General features: G+C 44.7%; 1 protein-coding gene across 1 annotated transcript; it reads left to right on the top strand.

Annotated features, from left to right (window-relative positions):
* Positions 1-5,701: 5,701 nt before the first annotated feature.
* On the top strand, positions 5,702-18,952 carry PPEF2 (protein phosphatase with EF-hand domain 2). Its single transcript, XM_036381596.1, has 16 exons — positions 5,702-5,762; positions 8,899-9,026; positions 9,567-9,624; positions 10,111-10,286; positions 11,310-11,424; positions 12,271-12,317; positions 12,719-12,885; positions 12,969-13,005; positions 13,090-13,239; positions 13,914-14,234; positions 14,981-15,166; positions 15,794-15,936; positions 16,455-16,561; positions 17,491-17,654; positions 18,207-18,294; positions 18,517-18,952. The coding sequence occupies exons 1-16, from the start codon at positions 5,702-5,704 to the stop codon at positions 18,696-18,698; spliced, it is 2,130 nt and encodes a 709-aa protein (XP_036237489.1). The 3' UTR covers positions 18,699-18,952.
* Positions 18,953-19,664: the final 712 nt, after the last annotated feature.

The following is a 19,664-nucleotide window of genomic DNA, read 5'->3' as shown; positions in this document are numbered from 1 at the left end:
TAAAAGTTAACATTTTGTTTTACAGTGCAGAGCAGTGGGGCTTTTGTCAGGTTGTGCTGACTGTATATTGAGTTTAGACACTTAAGTGTGCTCCAAAGATACTGAGGGATTTGAAGAGTCAAGGTGAGTGGATACCTTCAAGTAAAGCTGGCAAGTGCCCTTCTTCACTGGATAAAATGTCACCTGTGTGAAGGTGACAGCACCACTTGCAGATCCATGCCATGCTGGCTGTGGTGGGTGTGCACTGGTTATGCAAACTGCTCTGAAAGCACCTTCTGGAGCTGAGGGCCTTTATCTCCTTGTGCTGAGTCTCATAACCTACTTACCTGCATCCTCTCCCCTTGCATGGATAAAAGTGCTGCAAGCTGTGCCTTGACCCAGTTTAGACAGAGATATACAGCAGCCAATGACAAAGCTGAAGAAGAGTTCCTGGAGCAAGATTTTAAAATGCTCACTATCTTTGAGATTCCAGAAAATGCCATTGCTTTAATTCACAGAGTAGGCACTGATTTGTGATCCCACCAGGTTTTCTTTTAAATAACAGCTGCCCACAGTTGCAGGATCCTTACAGGTGTGCTTTTGTGTAGTCATTCTGACCTCTGCAGCATTAGGCTGATGATCCTCTGGCAGGTGTGTGCCCAGATGCTCTGGTATATAAATTTGGCCCAATGTTTGTTTCAATGTGTACTAACAATCTAGAATGTCGAAGTTGTTAGTACCTAGGAGTATTCAAGAAGCAATTTGCTTCCACTGTTGTGTCTGTGGCTGAGCAGCTGTTTGGAGTTACGTGGTTTAAGCAAGCGAGGAATGTAGTTTGTTTTCTTTTCCTTATAAATTACTTTCTTGAAAGCCTTGCATTATCTGTGGTAACCAACACTCCAGGAGGCTGACTACCAACCAAATAAAGCTTTTCTGCCACCTTGAATGCTTTTCTGCTAACCCACAGGATATATAACTTCCTGGTTTTAGTTTAATGACAAGCTAAAAATATAAATACTGATCAACTGCTGAGTGATATATCTAAGCTGTAAGATATTTAACATGTGAGTAGCTAAGGTACTTGTGATAAGAACTGAAGTTTGATAAAAATGCAGAGATGCGATTGTTAATACTTTAAACAAAACCATCTTAATGCTGGAAACATTAAAATGTAACAGTGATTGGGTTTTTTGGTAGGTTTGGATGTTTTGTGGCAGTCTTTGACCAAGAAGGACTGGACCAAAACATTTTGGAAGTATTTGTGTTGCCTGGTATTCTATGACTTTGTGGACATTGCTTTTTCAAAAAAAAAAAAAAAAGGAGTGGATCATTTATAGGTATTTGAATAGGTTGCTGGTCATATATCTGTGTGAGATTTCATCTGCTCTGTGTGTACACTTTTTAAAGACTGGAAAGAACAGTGATTTTCCTGTTTTCTCAAGCCCTGGAATTGTGAAGTAATAAAACAAAATAAATTATCATTGCTTTTTCCACATCCTTTTCTTTCTGCTCTATAGATTCCGTAGCTATGAAGCACCAAATACTTGTTCAGCCCAACACAAATAAGGGGTGAAACTTGGGATTATTTTTCCTCCAGAAGCTTGCATTTAGCAGAGGGCAGCTTGCAAGTGTGTAAGAGCTGACTCTGAGGATGAGAGGCCAACACACTGTATTTCTCATTCATAATCCCTTCAGTAATCCTAATCCAGTTGAGATCTGTAGCCTTTATTAAGTGTCACGTGGTAGAGGATTCTTAAGTCTGTTCATAACTGGGCAGTAAATAACTCAAAGTGTCTGCACCAGCTCTGGGTTGCACGTGCACAGAGACATGACTTGTTGTGCTGCCTGCCCAAGGGAACATCTTACTTTCCTATTTGGATTCTGAGGAGGAGATTTTGCATCCGTAACTAAAAAAATAGCATCAGAAATCAGCGATCATTTGGGTACTGAACACAACCAAAATTTATCAAGTGGAGAGCTTCAGTTGTGTTTGTCTCAACAAATCCATAAATTAGCACTTGGCAAGGTAAGTTGCATTTTTCTTTTTAATTCTTGGCAACAGGGTTTTGTGTTCAGAAGTAGCTTAAAGTTTAAGATAAAATATCCTTTTCGTATGCCAAGGTGTATAAAGCTGCATTTGGGAGTTTGGTATCTGCAATTCCCCTTTCTGGCACTGCAGTAACTATGTGGTTGTGTGTTTGAAATAAAACACACTTCACCATCTTGCTTGCAGCTATGAGTGGTGCCAGGTCTGATGTGCACGTGGGCCATACAGAGGTATTTACTCTGAGGCAAGACAGGATCATCACTTTCCCTAGTGCTAGCTAGCATTGTTATCCTTGGAAGAAGTATTTGGTTTTTAAATAACCTGTAGCTCTTAAACTCTTACTGTTTTTCTTTTAGCAGAACTTAATTTTTTTTTTCCCTCCAACATCTTTTTTAGCTTTTTCCCTAGTAAACTTTTTAGTCTGTTATGATCTCCCTGTTGCCTTCCATTTTCTGCCCACCTATTCCTTCTATTGCTGGAATGTCTATAAAACTGTCAGATTAGTGGGCATCCTGTTCACGATGCATGAAATGTCACCTTCCCTAGGAGCAGGCTTCACATTAGCTGAGTTATTTCTGCCAGGTCTTGTGGTATGAGCACCACATTCTGCAAAGATATATGACGTGCACAAGGTCCCAGTGTGTTGGATTTGGTTCCGAATGCTGTCCCTTGCTTTGGTTTTGGAGATGTTAAAATAATTAGGCTAAGCCAGGAAATGTACCTAGGCTTTTGTAGTTTGGGTTTTGGGGCGTTTGACTCAAGTGGATTTGTGCAAGGTTTCCTTGCCTGAATTTCATGGGGTACCAGATGGTGTTATTGAGCAAGTCCTCTGTTTGTGTTTGAAGAGTTGCAAAAATGGTATTACCCAGTGGCTCAGGAAGTGCATGGATTCTGGCTGCTATGTCTCTCTCCTGTCTGTCAAACATTACCTCCTGTGGTAGGGAATGTGTATCTTTTCTATGCGTGTACGGCCTTCTCCTGAGGCCCTGTACTTGGTGTTCCACTGGTTGTCTGTGTCCATGTGGGACTCTCAAGTCCGTGCCTTTTTAGTGGTGGGTAAGTGTCTGTGGTGGCTTTTGTCACCTGGTTTTAAAAGGTAGGTGTTCGCTGGCAGGTGCTCTGTGCCATGGCATGTGCCAGGGACAGCCCAGTGTGAAGGAGGTGTGAGGAAAACCTGTTGCAGAGGCCTCCTGATTGCACCAGAGAGAAGGAAGTACTTCAGAGAGAGGAGTGGCAGGCAAGAGCAAGATGAGGAAGGAGTGCTTGGTAGCTGGCTGTTTCCTGGATGAACCATGTTTCTCACTTGGAAGTTGAGACAACCTGTACTTGAAGTGGTGCTGATGCTCAGTTCATCCAGTCTTTGAGTCTGTCCCTTGACTGATGTCTGTTCCTCTTCCATTTCTTAGGTGCAGGAATTTAGGAAGGGAAGGGTACATGTCACTGTTGGGTGGATGAGGAAGGATACAAGGTACTGAGCAGTTGGACTGGTTCTGTTTCTTCCTCAGTCCTTCCAGCCCTGGAACAGGTTTGATTCCATTGGAGCCTGATTTATTCCTGTGCACTCCTTTGCTCAGGTTGTGGCCCTAACAAAAATCTGAGGGCAACACATGAAGTTCATGGCTCCAGCAACTGCTTGGGAGGGACCTGTTGATAAGGCTTTTTATGATATGTTAATTAGGGCACACTAACACTAGGCTCTTCCTTGCTATGGATGGCAAAAATGTGTTTAAAGTAGGGCTACCCAAATAATAAATGCCTGTTTGTTTTGCAGGGAGAGAAGGAAATAAGAGAAAAATTGTTGACAAAGGTGACTTCAAATCCATGGTTGCGTTTTATCAAAGCAGGCAGGTGGTATCCCAAACACATCCTCAGCAGGCAAAGTACTGAACACCATACTTGAGTGCTTGCTTCAAGTTTGTTCTCCATTGTTTTAAAAGTTACCTAGAAGTGTTCTAATTCTTGGGCAAGGGGCCAATGCAGAATTAATAATTTTTACCATTGCTTCTCTGGAAACCTAAAACTTGTTGAAATCTTCAGATCTGTGTTATTAAGTGAAATTTTTGTTTGCATAGGCCAGATGGGCCTATGTTCAGAAGTTCTGGACTTCTTCCTGAACTCTGATTTTCCTGGTACTGGAGGTTAGAAACAAGAGCTATAACTGGTGAGTTTTGTGTGCAGTTGTCCCTTGGAGTAGTTAATAATCTGGAAAACTGTCAGAGTATCTGCATTGTTTGAGCACAAAGAAGGTAAGGAGCTAGGTAAAACTGGGTGTCATTTGGCAGTGATTTCAGGCAATCTGTGCCATTGATATCAAATGACACTGTTAGAATAAAACAAGAATGTAGGTATTTTGCTGAGAGCATTGTGATGTACCCTGTTGCGTCACCTGCTTATGGCATTGTGAGGATGCCATTGTACAGCTGAGCATCCTGGGGAAGGGAGAGAGAGTTGCAGCCTTTGCTGTGCTTTAGAATCTCCTGGTGCAGCGGTGTGGCTGAGCAGGGCTCACCTTCCTGAACCAACGTGGATCATTCACCTTACACAACACCGGACATGCTCCTTCAATTAGTGTTTGTGCGGATCTGAGCTATTTTGAGAGGAAAGACGTGGGTGAGGTGGAAAGAGATTGAAGGAGGCAAAAGGATTGCAGTGAGGAAATGAGGAGGACTTTTCCTTCTCCTGGGCAGAGGTGCCTCTGTAGTGACTCTGTCCTGACCCTTCAAAATGCTTTGAGCTATGTTCTCCTGCCAACACCAGCCTTAACATTTCTACAAGTGTTTATTTCTTTTTCTCCATTTCTCAGCTTTGTCTTCCCTGAATGTCAGGGGAAAATAAAAATCTGTTGAATTCTTCAGTGATACAGCCTGGGGCTGCTTTGGCAGTGACTGTTTATTTTCCAGAGGGAAAATGTCTGTGAATGACATTCTGGTTACCCTCAAAGTGAGAGACTTCAGAGTTTGACCTAGTCTTCCATTAGGATCCATTTACCCTGACCAGCACTTCCACAGCAGTGAGCTTACTAAAGTCTGGATGTCTGTCGTTTTATACTGGAAATTGATGGCATAATACACTCCCACACTCAAGCAGATGCATGAGAATAAAGGCAAGCAGTGTTTAACAAAGCTGGCTATTTTCTTCTGATAGCTAATTGCTATTTTAGACTTAGCTTCCTGCTAGCTAGAATAAATATCAGGTTTGTGTTCACCCCTCATAATGAGCTATCCTTTGCAGGGCACTATATGAATATTTGTCTGCACTACAGAATGTTTGTCTGCACATACTACTTAATGACTTTTTAGTAGTTCTTGATCATTATTGAAAAGTTTTTTATATGTTTGCCAAACAATCACAAGATCTATTTTTATGCAGGTAGCTAAAGTTGCTGAACTGATTCCTGTTTATAAAGCTCACTTGCAATGTGAAGCAGTGAGACAGAAATCTTCATCTGAATGTCTGGGAGTAGCTGCAGAAACCTGGTAGTGTAAAATGTACTTGGGCATAAGAGAGGCCCTCTGATCATTGATATTAAGTGTTAATATATTTAATTGTAGATTCTTGGCACTGTGAGACATGTTGCAGCTGTTTTGATTCTGACCAAATGGTCTTCCCTGCATCTCTTTTGTGGTTTTGGTGACACTGGGCCATTCTGCAACGTTGGACCATTGGTTGGACAACATGGGATCTGGTAGTTCTGTAAATGTTCAGTACAAGTACTCCCTGCAGAAGTCTGAAAATGGTGAGTGATTCTTAGAAAAGTGATCTTATCCTGTTTTCTCCTGCATGTGCTTTTGGGAGGTTGCATTGAATGCGTTTCTCCTCTGTGTGTTTGTCATAGCATTGAAGTGAGGCTCTGTCTTTGAGTATCCTGTGACAAGGATTCTTAGGTGTCAGGCAGAAGACAACAGGCTTGAGGAAATAACAGCTATTTAGACAAGGAGTGGGTTAAAATCCACCCAAGCCTAACTAGAGAAGAAAGCTACAGTTAGCATCAACACCTGCTGGATGAAACACTTGCTGGGTAATGCAGGTGTTGTGTCTGCTGATAGCGAGACAGATGTCCCCTGCTGCTTCTCCTGGATTATTTTCCAAGGCTCTTGCAAGTGCAGCCAAAATAAATCTAGTTACAAAGAAGGTGAGATGGTGTGGCTATATAAAGGTGTCAAGCAAAAAGAGTGCATTTTGTCTAATTACATCAGCACAGTGCTCTTAATCTCTGTTAATAATCCAGACGTCTATGGCTCTCAAAGTTGTGGTGATTTATTTTTTGAAGCCCTCTGTAATGGTATTAATTTTGTGGGTGTGTGCCTGTGTCTGCTGCAGAGCAAAGGAGTTGAGATGAGGAAGACCTTAGATATAAGGAAGAGCTAAAAAGTAAATAAACAGTCTTTTCCTTGTTTGAATCATGCAGTCATGAGCACTGGCAGAACAGCAGGATGGGGCAAACTGTTTGCAAGTATTTGGAGAAGAAAATAAGGATTGGAAGTGGGGATAAGGTTGTGACTCACACTTTTGTTTGCTACTATCCACTATTGAAAAACTCTTTATTTAACTTAGACTTACCTGTCACCCATAGCACCAGAGGTCCATGGACTTTCCCAACAAATTCAGGGTTGTTTTAAGATGAGCAGGTGTAACACAACACTAGTTACTTATGTGAGACCTTGTAGTACATCTGGTAGCTCAGCCACAGCAGTAAAGCCTCTCTGAATTTGTAGCCTTTAGTTCTCAACAGGCCTCAGATTTGGCCACTTGCAGTAGGGCAGCTGCTTAGGACTTGGTGCCCAAATGCAGAGTGCCAGATGTCATCCCTGTCCCCCTGTCCAAGGTCTGAAAGCTGTTTTCAAAGGACAGTGTTGGAGCAGAGCTGTTCAACTGGCCTTGCCTTGGAGTGTAGTCTGGTCTAAGTGCTGCCACTTTGCTATGCTTTCAGCAGCTTATATGATACATGGTTTAGATCATCATAAAATGTGGATAAATCTTTCTCTTCTCTGTTAATTTTTTTTCCCAAAATTCTACAAACACTGCCAGATATAACTCACCCAGGTAAACTGCTGAATTAGACTACCTGGCTTTTTCAATGGCACAGTCAGTCTCCATAAAAGCAGAGTAAAAACCAGTGCCTTGCCTATCTGGGGCTTAAATGCTGTTGACGGTGGTATTTATGTTAACTGTGCACTTGATAACGTGTCTCTCACTGGTTTAAGTTTTTACTGTTTCTAAGGTTTTGGTTTTCATTGGTATGTGTGGAGTTATCACAAGGAATTTTTTCACAGCCCAGCAGATCAGTAAGCATTTTCTCAATAAGAGAGAAGGCAAAGAATACAGAAGTTATTCCTGAGTTAAGGCTTGCCAAATCTTACCTTCTTGCCCACAACTTCAGGTTCTCTCACACCCCTGCTGAAAAGCAGCTGTAGATCATCTTTTTTTGTGCTCTGCAATTCCTAGTGCTGAAAGAGAATAATGATTTAAAAGGATTATTATTTTCAATGTATAATCCATTGGTATACCTTCATTAGGCAAAGGTTGCTGTCTCCTGCTGAAGTACTTGGAGGGCCATTTGTTGTGTAATTAATGTAAGCTGACTGAATTAATATGATCTCTCAGTATAGAAGCCTTTGGGTAGGGGATGAGGATTTTCCTCTTTTTAATGAAGATTTTCCCACACACCTCCCATTGCTCTCCCTGCTTTGGTGAAATGTGGCAGGGGAATACACTTTCTGCAGCAGGCCTAGTTCCCTACCTCTGTTGTTTCCCTTGGATTTTGAAGCCAGCTTGTGGATACAGCAGTCATCCCCCCCTCAGCTAAAGATGACAGAGAAGCAGTGTTAGAAGATGTTTTAAGTGTAGGGCTCATGGGTGGGGCCCCAGAAAGGAACAGGAAGGGATGCAGTGTAATCCAAAGAGAGATGCCAAGAAGCAGAGCTGGTCCAAGTGGGATCAAGGACAGCTAAGGAGGATGAGAGATTCTGGAGGTAAAATTTTGTGGCAGAACTTGAAAAATAAAATGTGAAAGTACACCAATGTACTTCACTTGAAATATGCACTCACCCCATCTGAAATAATTTTTGAAGGGAACACACTGGAATTGGGAGAATACAGACACTGTGTTTAAAAGATTAAAGGGCAGATAGGCATAATTTGGTGGGAAGCATCTGGTGTCAGCACTGGCTGTGGCTTGAACCTCAAACAGGTACCTGGAAATTTTGGCATCTTGTTCATTCTGTGCCATTAATGGCCAAAGTTCTGCCTCCCCTTTTTTACTGTGGGTGTAGTTTTGTCTTTATTCTATTGTAAGGTAATGGTATGTTGATATTTATGCTAGTGTAGAGTCCTTCTAAAGCTTTTCCACAACTGCAAAAACTGAGGTATTTATTTGGCATAAAGAGAGATAGAAAATACCCATATTTTAAAGGCTCTAAAAGAAAATTTGGTATCCAGTCTTCCCCCAACTCTTTGCATGGCCTCAGTTAAATTTCTGGTTTCCTGAAGACCCAGCACCTAGAGATGGTAAGAGGGACATAAAAATGATCAAGGTAGGTAGAAAGGGAGGATATTGTCTAATAAGATGGAAGAACATGTTAGGGCTTACAGGCCTTAGTAATTTGTTGTTAACACTGGTGCTGAAGGAACCAGCAGCAATGGCTGGAAGTGCTTCAGAGGTCTCTGGGCAGGCAGGGTCAGGTCAACCTCTTGCAAGAAAGAAGGCAAAAAGAGATTTTTTGCCCTTAGGCACAAGAATACAATTCCTGGTAACTTTTTCCTGAAAAGGAAAGGTTCTCCTCCATGTTCAGGGGGGTGGGGAAGGAGTTGCTGCAGGTGCCTCAGCTGCAGGCAGTGCTGCTCAGCAGCTTGGTTCTGTTCTTGTCCCCCAGCTTTCAAGGCAGCTGTCTTGATCCAGCAGTGGTATCGGCGCCACGTGGCTCGGCTGGAAATGCGCCGCCGCTGCACCTGGAGAATCTTTCAATCCATTGAGTATTCCTGTGAGCAGGATCAGATCAAGGTATGGGGCTGAGGAAAAGAGCAGGTAGGAAAACACATAGCAATGTGGTTTCTGTGCCAGACTCTGCCTTTTTGGGTGCTAGCTGGTCACCCTCTAAGTGCTCCAGTGGGCCAGGGACTGGGTTTCCTGCCCCTTTTTAACCTATTAATTCCCTGGCTGCTTGTGTTGCATAAAACAAAGTAATGAACCTCAAAAACAAGCCCCAAGAGCCATTTAACAGAGCTTTTCTGGAGTCTGAACACAACAGGCAAGTCTATTTGGTTTGTTATGTTTTAACTTTGATTAAAATTCTCTTAAATGGCTGCTTTGCAGGGAAAGGAAGGGCTCATAGCATACTTCTGCCTGTGGCTGAAGGTAAAGCCACTGTTTTGACTTCATCTCAAGAAAGTCAAAACTTAAATTGGTTCAATGAGAGTTGCTGTACGTACCAGACAGCATGAGGAGGGCAGAGGTAAAACTTCCAGAAAGATGATTATGATAGGTTGCTACTCTGTTCAATTTCATTCCGGGGTGAATGATGGGCTCTCCATCTTCCTGCAGCTTCACAACTTCTTCAGTTACCTCATGGACCAGTTCACACCAAGCAGCAGCAAAGAGAGTAAGTTTGTGTGCTCGTTGTAGATGTGGCACCAGCAGCTCTGAAGGCTGAACCCTGTATAATTCATTGCCCAGTGCTGGGCAGTCTTCAGGATGGCACATGTGGCCAAGTCCCAAGACTGACAGCATCAGGATTAGAGAGTGAATTGTTTGGAGACTATGAGCTGTGTAAGGGATGTGGGGCAATTCCTGCTCTTAGGAGCTGGAAGGAGGCATAAAGGTTCAGTATGTTGTCACAGAATGGCAGAACGGTGCACACTGCACAGTGACATCTGTCTCTGCAGCCTTTCCCCCAGTGCAAGTTTTGTAGCAGTGCCAAGCAGTACTCAGCATCCATGGCTGCAATTGCTCCTGAGTGCCAGCCTAACTAAACAGCTCTTCTGTAACAAATTACTAGGATGGTACCTGGAGCCAATTAACTACTTTTTTGTCTGTTTCTGGGTTTTTTTTTAATTTTTTAAATCCACCACATTAATCTGCTCTCCAGGGGATTTTATCAGTCGCATGTTCGTAAGTGGGGAAAGTTACAAAGAGGCAGAGCTGGAAAAATACTGTGACTATGAATCCATAGAGGTGCCAGACTCCTACACCGGACCCCATCTCTCTTTCCCACTCCTCCCTGACCATGCCACGGCCTTGCTGGAAGCTTTCCAACAGAAACAGGTAAGGATCCCAAAAAGGTACCATGCTCTCCCCTTCTCTGAACAGGGGTGTAGGGTAGATAATTTGGTCTTAACTTTCTTACCAAGCTCAGTTGACTGGAGTATAACAAGCTGGCTGGCTGTCAAACAAAATGGGGTTGGAAACTATATGGTATTTCCTAATGCCATAGAAATGTTCTTCCTGAAAATATACTCCTGACAAAACGGAACACTTTACGTAGGGGTATACCAATATTAACCTGAATTTCATTTTTAAAGGGAAAAATCAGCAACAGCTCATGTTGAGACTTTTCATCATTTTTTGTTCAAATTTCTTGATTTGTAAATAGGTACAGGATGGCCCAGAGGAAAACAGCCAATTACAGTGTTTTGTACTGTGCAACTTGGACCCTGGTTTAAAATGTAAATTGTGAGTTTTTTTGATAAGGAAGTTGAGTACCACTCCAGAACTAACAAGACAAGCCTTCATACAATTGCAGTGTTCTGCTGCCATCCCTCAGCTGATATGCTGAACTGCAAAATAGGTCAAAACATCCCTTCTCCAAAGAGAACTTCTAACCCAAAGGTGTCTCATGTCCTTGCTGTATTAAATGCCTACGCCCCGGCTTTGAGCATATCTATCACTGCAGGACACGTGGAAACTCACAGACTGATTCAATGTGGAAATCTAAGAAAGATCTAGAGGAGCAACTTTCTTACCTGTGATATTGGACTGGAATTTCTGCTGCTCCTGGAAGTGGTGTGGCCTAGTGGGTATAGCCTTGTCCACAAGGTGCTGGGGCTTTAGGGTTGCTTTGCCAGCCCTCTCAGTGCTGAGTCTGGGCTGCTTTGTGCAAGTGTCTGCCATCCTGCTGTTTCCCAATATTTCCCTCATCTTGTTTGTAAGCCCATAGGTCAGTAGAGACTGCCATTCCAGGGAGAATTTCTGCCATCCAGGCTATCCTGGTGGAGTCTTTACAGCCACAGTGGTGCTGCTCAGAGGCCACTGATTTCCTGCTTTAATCCCTTTACTTTCTCCTAGTAGCAGCTCCATGCTCGCTATGTCTTAAACCTCCTGCATGAGACCAGGAAGCACCTCAAGCAGTTGCCAAACATCAGCCATGTCTCCACCTGCTACAGCGAGGAGATCACCGTGTGTGGTGGGTCCCTTGCAGCCTCCGGGGTGGAATGCTCCTGTGGGAGGGTGGGGCAGAGAGAGAGTGATAGTGAGAGCACGATGCCCCTCTCTGTTCTGAATGTGGAACACAATGCTCTCTATAAGCAAAGTGTGTGGTGCCTTGAGAGGCAGCTGGGTCTGTCTGAAATACCCAGGTGGTATTTTTTTGTCTCACCCCAAACTCAGAGTTGTTTTACTAAACCACAGAAATCACATCCAGCTGAGGACTAGTCACAAAACTTGGTAGTGGTCTGACCTGTTCTGTGGTCTGGGATTATTTAAAAACAAAATCCTGGAGCCTTTCTGGGTGAGCACCAGCACGTGCATGCAGATCCAGAATGTCAATGCATCTTTGCATCGTATAAGTAAACTTGAGACAAAGCTTTTTACTTTTTTCCTACTCTAATGTTAAAATGTTGAGATATTTCTGAAAAATACATAGTACAGACTTTTGCATGCAGTCAGCCTCTGGAAAACAAACCTCTCTCTCCAATATTATGGTAAATGACAATTAGATTGTAATTTTGAATGCTAAGCTTTCTCCCACATAATGACAATCTTGTGCCAGGATGTGCCATCACAAGAGATAAATAAAAAAAGACCAAAGCTTCTAAATCAGTCTTCAGCAGATGGTGTAGGTTTTTTTAACTGACCTTCTCAGACTTCAGCTCAAGCCTTATCTTGTGTCCTTTTCCTCTAGGCTTGTGCTTCCCAAAGTATTTCTGTGCTGATTAATTTATAAAGGACCTAGCTCATAGCAAGTTAGGTGTTGGTGGTTTTTTTAAGTCCAAGGTAAACATAGTGTGACTCATCTCTTTGTGCCTGTCAGGAGACTTACACGGCCAGCTGGATGACCTGTTCCTCATCTTTTACAAGGTAGGTGCCAAATTTGGAGAGGGAGGATGTCCAGGCATTGCAATGGGTATTCCATGGGTCATGTCGAGACGTGTTTGCAAAATTGGGCCATTCATGTGCAATTCTCCAAGTCAATTGGATTGGTTTTAAATGGCTTCACAAATCAGTAGCTTATTCCCTTGCTGACTAGAAAATCTGATATCCATGTCCATTTTGTTAGTGCCAATGGGTGTTTTCCTAGTGCTGATACCAATGACAACTCTTTGTGACTGCCAGTTTCACTGCTGGGGCCCACAGTATAAAGATGAGCAAGGGTCTGTTGTAACCTAGGACAGGAGTGAGAGGCTGCAGCTGGGGGGAGGGCATATGGACACCTTGGAGAAGCCTCTCTGGTGACATCCACCTGTTCCTTGCTTTTACAGAATGGCCTTCCTTCCCCTTCCAAGTCCTACGTGTTCAATGGGGACTTTGTAGACAGAGGCAAGCAGTCCCTTGAGATCCTTGTTATCCTCTTTACCTTCCTCCTGATCTATCCCAAGGAGGTTCATCTCAACCGCGGGAACCATGAGGACCACATGGTGAACTTACGGTACGGCTTCTGTGCAGGGCTGAGCGCCATGTCGAGGGCCTTGTGCAAAATCCCACTGAGCTTCCTTTCTCCTGTTCCTTTAGCTATGGTTTCACCAAGGAAGTGATGCAGAAATACAAGGTAGGCCTATGTTTGTGTCTTCTTTACCATGTGAGATATACCTTTAGAAGACTGGATGCTTTATCTCTTTTTTCTTTCTCTCAGGTGCATGGGAAGAAAATCTTGAGGATGTTTCAGAATGTCTTCTGCTGGCTGCCCCTGGCCACCCTGATTGATCAGAAAGTCCTCATTATTCACGGGGGCATCTCTGACACCACTGACTTGGATATGCTTGAGAAAATTCAAAGGAACAGAGTAGGTTTTATTTCCCAGTTATTGCAAGAGACAACAGTGTTGCTGATTTGTGGTGAGAAGCTCATTTCTACATGCCATCTTAGCTGTTGACAAGACAAATCTAACAGATGGTCTTCCTCGACAAGCTTGTGTTTAGGTATAGGCTTTGGTTAGTGTGTGTCAGGAGCTGTGAAGCGATGGAGCACTGTTGGTTTCTGGAATATGTGCTGGTGGTGCTGAAGTAAAAATGCAGTGATGATGAGACATTGTCCCACAGTTCCTTAGCCTGCTTTTACCCCATAGATTTCCAGAAGGAGTTTAATAAATCATTTAACTTGCCTCTGCCTCACTCACTCAGTTAGGAAATACCCCTTTCCTTCTCCAAATAAAATCGCAACTCTTGCATTAGTCATTCATGCTTCCTTTGCTCTACTGCATAGTTCCCATTCCAGATGAAATCTGTATGCAGGAAATCAATGAGGAAGAGCGAGATGAGATGGGTGTGAGTCCCAGCTGCAAACCCAGGATGGCTTGTCTAAGAGGATGGCACTAATAGTTCCCCATAGTCAAGGAGCAGTTGATGGAAAGAAGGGAGTGAGGCTTGGATCACTTGAAGTCTGCCAATGGAAGACATTAGAGCTGGAGGTCTGGGTTTCATGCTGTGTTATCAGCTCCATTTCTCTCATATCTTTCAGTTTGTTTCTGTGTTAAGGCTGAAGAAAAGGAAGGAATCGAGTGGAAAACCACAAATCCAGGCCATAAATGGGGAGAGCGAATCAGGCACTGATGCAGCTCCCAGGTTATCTCTGCAGCCCCAGACAGCCCAGGCTCCCAGCACAGCCAACAGGCGGGAGTTCTCCAGGTGGCTCCGGCAGACGGTGCAGGAGCAAATCGACACGTGCCGCCGGCTGGTGGACATCAGCGAGTCAGAGCCGGAGGAGCTCACCTATTCCAGCATGGTCTCCTTGAAGGATGCGGATGAGCCGTGCTGGACTCTCCAGGAGGAGTGGAAGCAGGTGAGGAGTCTTAGCAGGGTCCTGAGCTGGATGTGCTGTGGGTGCCTCCTGCAGCAGTTGGTCATTCAGTGGGAGGTGGCCAGGAAGGGGTGCTCTGTGAGGCCATGGGGACGTTTCATTGGTACTTTTGTTACCTCCTGGGAGGAGCAGCTGGGGGCTTCCTTTCCTTGTTTTTCCAGCCTAGGAGTCTCTTCTGTGCACTCTGAAACCACTGTTAGTTGGTTGACATTACATGTGACCTTCCAGTGCTGCACACCTTTTCACTGTAGCACTGTATACTGAAGTCAGGGTTAAAGGGATTAGGCCTTAATCCACACAGTGGTTACTGAGTTAGCACTTGTATTTCTGGAGGCTATGGAAGGTCCTGGCTAGAGAACAAAGGCATTTTATATTAAGCCTACTAATCTGGATCTCAGGATCTGCTAGTTGTTCTTGCCCTGGGACTTGTGTTTTAGGATGGAGAAAGACAGGCAAGGCTCTTGGAATCTTAATGCTAGCAGAGGCAAAGCTTGTATCAGGCCCGACTAATGCACATCCCTCTTTCCCCAGACACTTTGGATGTGCCTGTAGCTCATGGCCAACAATATTGCCAGTTCTGTGGCAATAGGTGGCCCAGGTCTGTGACAGTCTTCAGCTGGAATGCAGGAAAAATGTCTGTTCCCTTGCACTCTGGTTATAGCAGCAGTGTAGGGAGGGATTCCGAGACTGAGCTGTATTTTCTTAGTGAACTTTGCCAATCCTTTCAGGTTTTAGACATCCTCTGGAGTGACCCCATGCCTCAGGAGGGCTGCAGAGAAAATAAGGTGCGAGGTGGTGGCTGCTACTTTGGGCCTGATGTGACGGAGAAGTTCCTTGAGAAGTACAGCTTGCAGTTCCTGATCCGCTCTCACGAGTGCAAGCAAGAGGGCTATGAGTTCTGTCACAGCCGCAAGGTCAGCTGAGGGTGGTGTGAAGGGCACTTGGGTTTCCATCCTGTCAGGATGGGGTTTCTGGGGGGGGGGGGGTGGCTGTCTCCGTTCTGCATTTCTTCCAGTGGGGCTTTAAGCACATGCAAAATCCTTGAACAGGCTTATTGGGAGTTAACTGAAGTGCGGGGACACGGATGCACAGGCAAACTGTGTCCTTGTGTGTGGTGCTTGAGAAAATATCTGAACCCACTTGTGCCATGGCCCCTACTTAGTGCAGCTGCTCCTGCAGATGAGCTACAAAAGGGTGCTACTGAGCTGCTGCAGCCAAGTTCTGTTTTCAGAAGATGCAGTCAGATCAGTGGCTTCATCAGGGCACTTGGATTCTGGAGAGCAGAATTGTTGGGAGAGAGCACAGGAAAATTGCAGAAGCCCAACATGTGGCCAGATCCACATGTGACCAGTGCCACCCACAAGGAACTCACACCTGCATGGCTTCCAGGCCAGCTGCCACCTGGCTCTCCCTCTTCTCCATATAAGATGGATGCTTTCACAGTCTGTGGACTCTGGAGGGGATTGGGTGTATTGTTCATATGTATATCAATATTACAGGATTAATGTACTGACTGCAAATGCCCTTTTTTTTGGGATTAGGTGCTGACCATCTTTTCAGCCTCAAACTACTATGAGATTGGCAGCAACAGGGGAGCCTATGTGAAGCTGGGACCAGACCTCATCCCCCACTTTGTTCAGTATCAAGCAAACAAGACGGCCCATTTGCTCACTATGACCCAAAGGCAAGGCTTTCTAGTTGCTCTATTTGCCAAGTCAAAATTCCCTAAGGGAAAACTTTGTGAGCTTTTAGAAAGCTTGACTCTGGAGATGAACTTTCACAGCTTGATTTTTCTAAAGAATAGCTCTACAGGAGGGATTACGCTTTGTACTTGAAGTTACTGAGGAAAGCTCAAGGGTTGAGAAGGGATTATTAACAAAATTCCAAGGGGATTTTTCTAAAGCTTGCTGATATTTTTCAGCTTCTCTTTTCCATGTCAGGTTTTAACTTCTGATCTTTGCTGAAGCTCTCTTTTGGGTTGTTACTTCACAAATGAATGCAGGGACTTGTGGCACCAGCTGCAGGGAACTGTGCCCTGGGCATGCAGTGCCTTGTCACAAGCACTGAGATGCAGCTGTAGCTGTGCAGAGCAGTTGTGTGGGCAATCCATGGACAAGCCAGGTAGAGCACTGGGAGGGAAGGTGCAGTTTTTCTTGTGATTCAGGGCAAGTCCTTCAAGTGCTTCTGTTCTGCATCCTCTAGAATCAGCAGAGTAGAGGAGTCAGCCTTTCGAGCCTTGCGGGAAAAGCTCTTTGCTCACACCTCAGCCCTCATCAGTGCCTTCAAGTCCTACGACAGGGACAATACAGGTAACCTAGAGCTGAGGGACGTGTGGGTACATTGCCTGGTCAGATAGGGCTGAAGGGACTACGTTGAGTTTGTGGCTGGCTGGGAGACTGCTCAGTGACAGGTGTCACCAGTTGTCATGGGGAGGCTGTATCAGACCTTGCCAGAGGTCATTTGCTGTTACTCAGTCTCTGTGGATGCCTTGGAGTGACACCATAATGTGGGGATGCTGAAAAAGCAGGATGTCATTAGCCTGAGGTGTAGTAATTGAGGCTGGTCCTAGAAGAACTCCTTGCAGCTGAAGTACTGATGAAGCCTGGGGAAAGATGACCTGGAACATGTCTGTTGTGTCAGTAGAGAAGGGCTGGGTGGTCTCTAGAGCCCCTTCATCCCTGAATCTAAAATCACTGGGAAGAGGAAAGCAAGGGATGTCTTCAATGGCAGTTGTCTTTGTCAGAGCCTTAAGGAAGGAGCTGAGAGTTCTGACCTCTGTGGCAGACAGGAGTGCTGTGTTGATGCAGTGACCAAGAGGTGCTGCTGAGAACTGTCTACTGGTGGGGCAGGGGAGAAAAGGGATATGGTGGCTGGCAGAACTGCTCATGGAGAGAACTGCTTTCTTGTTTTCTTCCCTGGCAGTAAAACTGTTCATAGGAATCCAGCTCGGATGTTACAGCTGCTGCTAAAATGGGCAGTGGGCTGAAAATTTCTAATGAAATACCCAAAGTTAGTGTCCGGCATTTGTTCAGATACTTGCAGCCTCATAAGCCTTGATATGTTGCAATGATGAAAACCTTGCTGAGGCTTGGGTAGGAAGTGTATGTATGCCTGCACTGCGAAATAATGCTGTGCTGTCAGCAGCAACTAGAGTGTGTGTCACTGTTTTAGGCTTTGTCTTTGCCTTCACGTGCTTTCCGCTGCCTGTGTCCCAGAGGTGTCTCCCTTTTGTGTACAGGAAAGATCACTCTGAGCAACTGGGCGACAGCAGTGGAGTCAGTGCTGCGGCTGGGACTGCCCTGGCGAATGCTGAGGCCGCAGCTAGTGCGCAGCGCCAAGGACGGCATGCTGGAGTACAAATCCTGGCTGGATGATCTGGCCATGGAGCAGAGGAGCCAAGAGGTAAGCACTCAGCCCCTTCCATCAAAGCATGATGTGAGCAGCTCTCACCAGATCCCTGGCACGTACAAATCAATTCTAGTACAAAAGGACAGTGGATGCTTCCTGCATAACCTGAAATCACACTGAAGTTTATAGGAAGTTTTGCCTGAGCTCAAATAGTCCTGAGGCACCCAGCCCATTTTTAAAAAGAGATGACAGATGTGAAATCAAAATTTAGGGGTAGTTTAAATGCAGGCTGGTGAGTAGGAAAACTGTATTTCACTCTCCAAGTAGCAGTTTCTTAATTACAGCCAACAAATGCAGCTCTGCAGTGGTTATAAAATGCAGCCTGGGTCACTGTTAGCCCAGAAGAGCATCAATGGGAAGGGACAAGTTGCTGATGGTCTGTTCTGCAGCTGCACAGAGGGTCCAGTCATCACACACTTCGTTGATAAGGCACTGCTGGCAAGTTTTTGAGAGCAAAAAATATTCTTGCTTGTGGAGACATCTGCAGTAACAACTCAGAGAAAGGAGAAGTGTTGTCAGGATAAAAACTGTGATCATGTCTTTCAGCACATCCAGTCCAGCTTGCTGGAAGTCATTTATCGAAACAGATCCAACTTAGAGACCATATTCAGGATCATAGACAGAGACCATTCAGGTAAGCAGGGGCTGTTGATCACTGCCTTCTGTGATCCCTTCTGCTTTGGAGTTTCCTTTAGTATGTATAGAGGTGTTTTTATTTAGGCTTGGGTGGTCCTGCTCCCTCCCACACTTCTGCAATGCCCATTTGTATTATGCCTCTGCTGCTTTGAGCTGTGTCTTAGTCCGTGTTCTCCACATTAGGAGATGTAGCTGCAGCATGTAAAATGCTCCTCTGCAGGTCTCATCTCCTTTGAGGAATTCCAGCAAACCTGGAAGCTGTTCAGCTCCCACATGAACATTGAACTCACAGATGATGGCATTAACGACTTGGTTCGCAGCATTGACTTCAACAAGGATGGAAACATTGACTTCAATGAGTTCCTGGAAGCCTTCCGCCTGGTCAGACAGTGCCCGTCGTGAGAACCTGCCGGGAGCTGCCACGTCCCATGCCTTGATTTCTACAAAGCCAGGACTGTCCACTGTCCCACCTAACCTAGAGTGTGCCTGCAGATGGCAAGCAGGGAAAGGGGAGGCAGGTGCCCAAAACAGACATCACTGTAGGTGACAGCTGTGACCCATGTGGGGAGGCTAACAGGTGAAATAGATGAACTGCACTTCAATTCAGACTGCTTTTAAAAGAAGCTGTGTTTTAAATAGTTTCCTGCTCAAAGGGAAGATGCAACTTAGCTTCTCTTGTCAATGTGAGAGAATGTTACGGATGTATTGAAGAGCAGTAAATTGGAAGTCAATGTATTACTTGTAGGCAGTGTTTTAATGAGGTAGCACCTGTTTGATTGCAGCTTTCCTTTTAATAAATCATTTTTTCCAGACTGCTGTTGCTTGGCTGTTTATTTCTTCTCTAGTTAACTCTGTGAGCAGCAGTGCTGTTCCAGTGATGACACCTACTTCCCTGCTGGTGTTCCTCTGCTGTGGTAAGCTTGCTCTGGAAGTTTGGAGCTACTAAGTACACATAGTAGAGCAGAATGATGGAAAAATACCTCAAATGTGCAACACTGTCTCTAGCTGGGGGACTTGTTTAGAAAATCTATTGAGATAATTTCATTTTCAAAGCCCAGGGCAGTAGAGCAAGTAGCTCCCTGATAGGGAGCCTATGCTGCAGGTTTGTTATTTTCAAAGCATGGTAGGACTCCAGCTTGTGAATTGGGGTGGAATGTGAAGAGTTTGCAAAACAAGAAACAATGTGGTTCCCAAATACAAGCAGCACAGTCTGGCAGGGGGCCCATGGCAGAAGACTTAAGACTGCTACCCCAGCCTCCAAAAGAGAATTCTAGCCTCACTCAATTTCTTACAGAGCTCATTGCCCAGTGCAGACAGTTTATTAACTGGAACTATGCTTCCAAAAGGAAACTAATCCTGTTCCCCCTT

This window comes from Molothrus ater, chromosome 4, assembly GCF_012460135.2.
Source record: "Molothrus ater isolate BHLD 08-10-18 breed brown headed cowbird chromosome 4, BPBGC_Mater_1.1, whole genome shotgun sequence".
In the NCBI taxonomy this organism is placed as follows: Eukaryota; Metazoa; Chordata; class Aves; order Passeriformes; family Icteridae; genus Molothrus; species Molothrus ater.
This window is presented reverse-complemented; position numbering and strand designations above follow the sequence as displayed.

Excerpts from the sequence above, each read along its gene's own strand:
- PPEF2 (XM_036381596.1), top strand. The coding sequence starts at position 5,702 with ATGGGATCTGGTAGTTCTGTAAATGTTCAGTACAAGTACTCCCTGCAG. Across the intron at positions 9,625-10,110 it reads ACCAAGCAGCAGCAAAGAGA|GGGATTTTATCAGTCGCATG; the intron begins GTAAGTTTGTGT and ends TCTGCTCTCCAG. Across the intron at positions 12,886-12,968 it reads GACCACATGGTGAACTTACG|CTATGGTTTCACCAAGGAAG; the intron begins GTACGGCTTCTG and ends CTGTTCCTTTAG.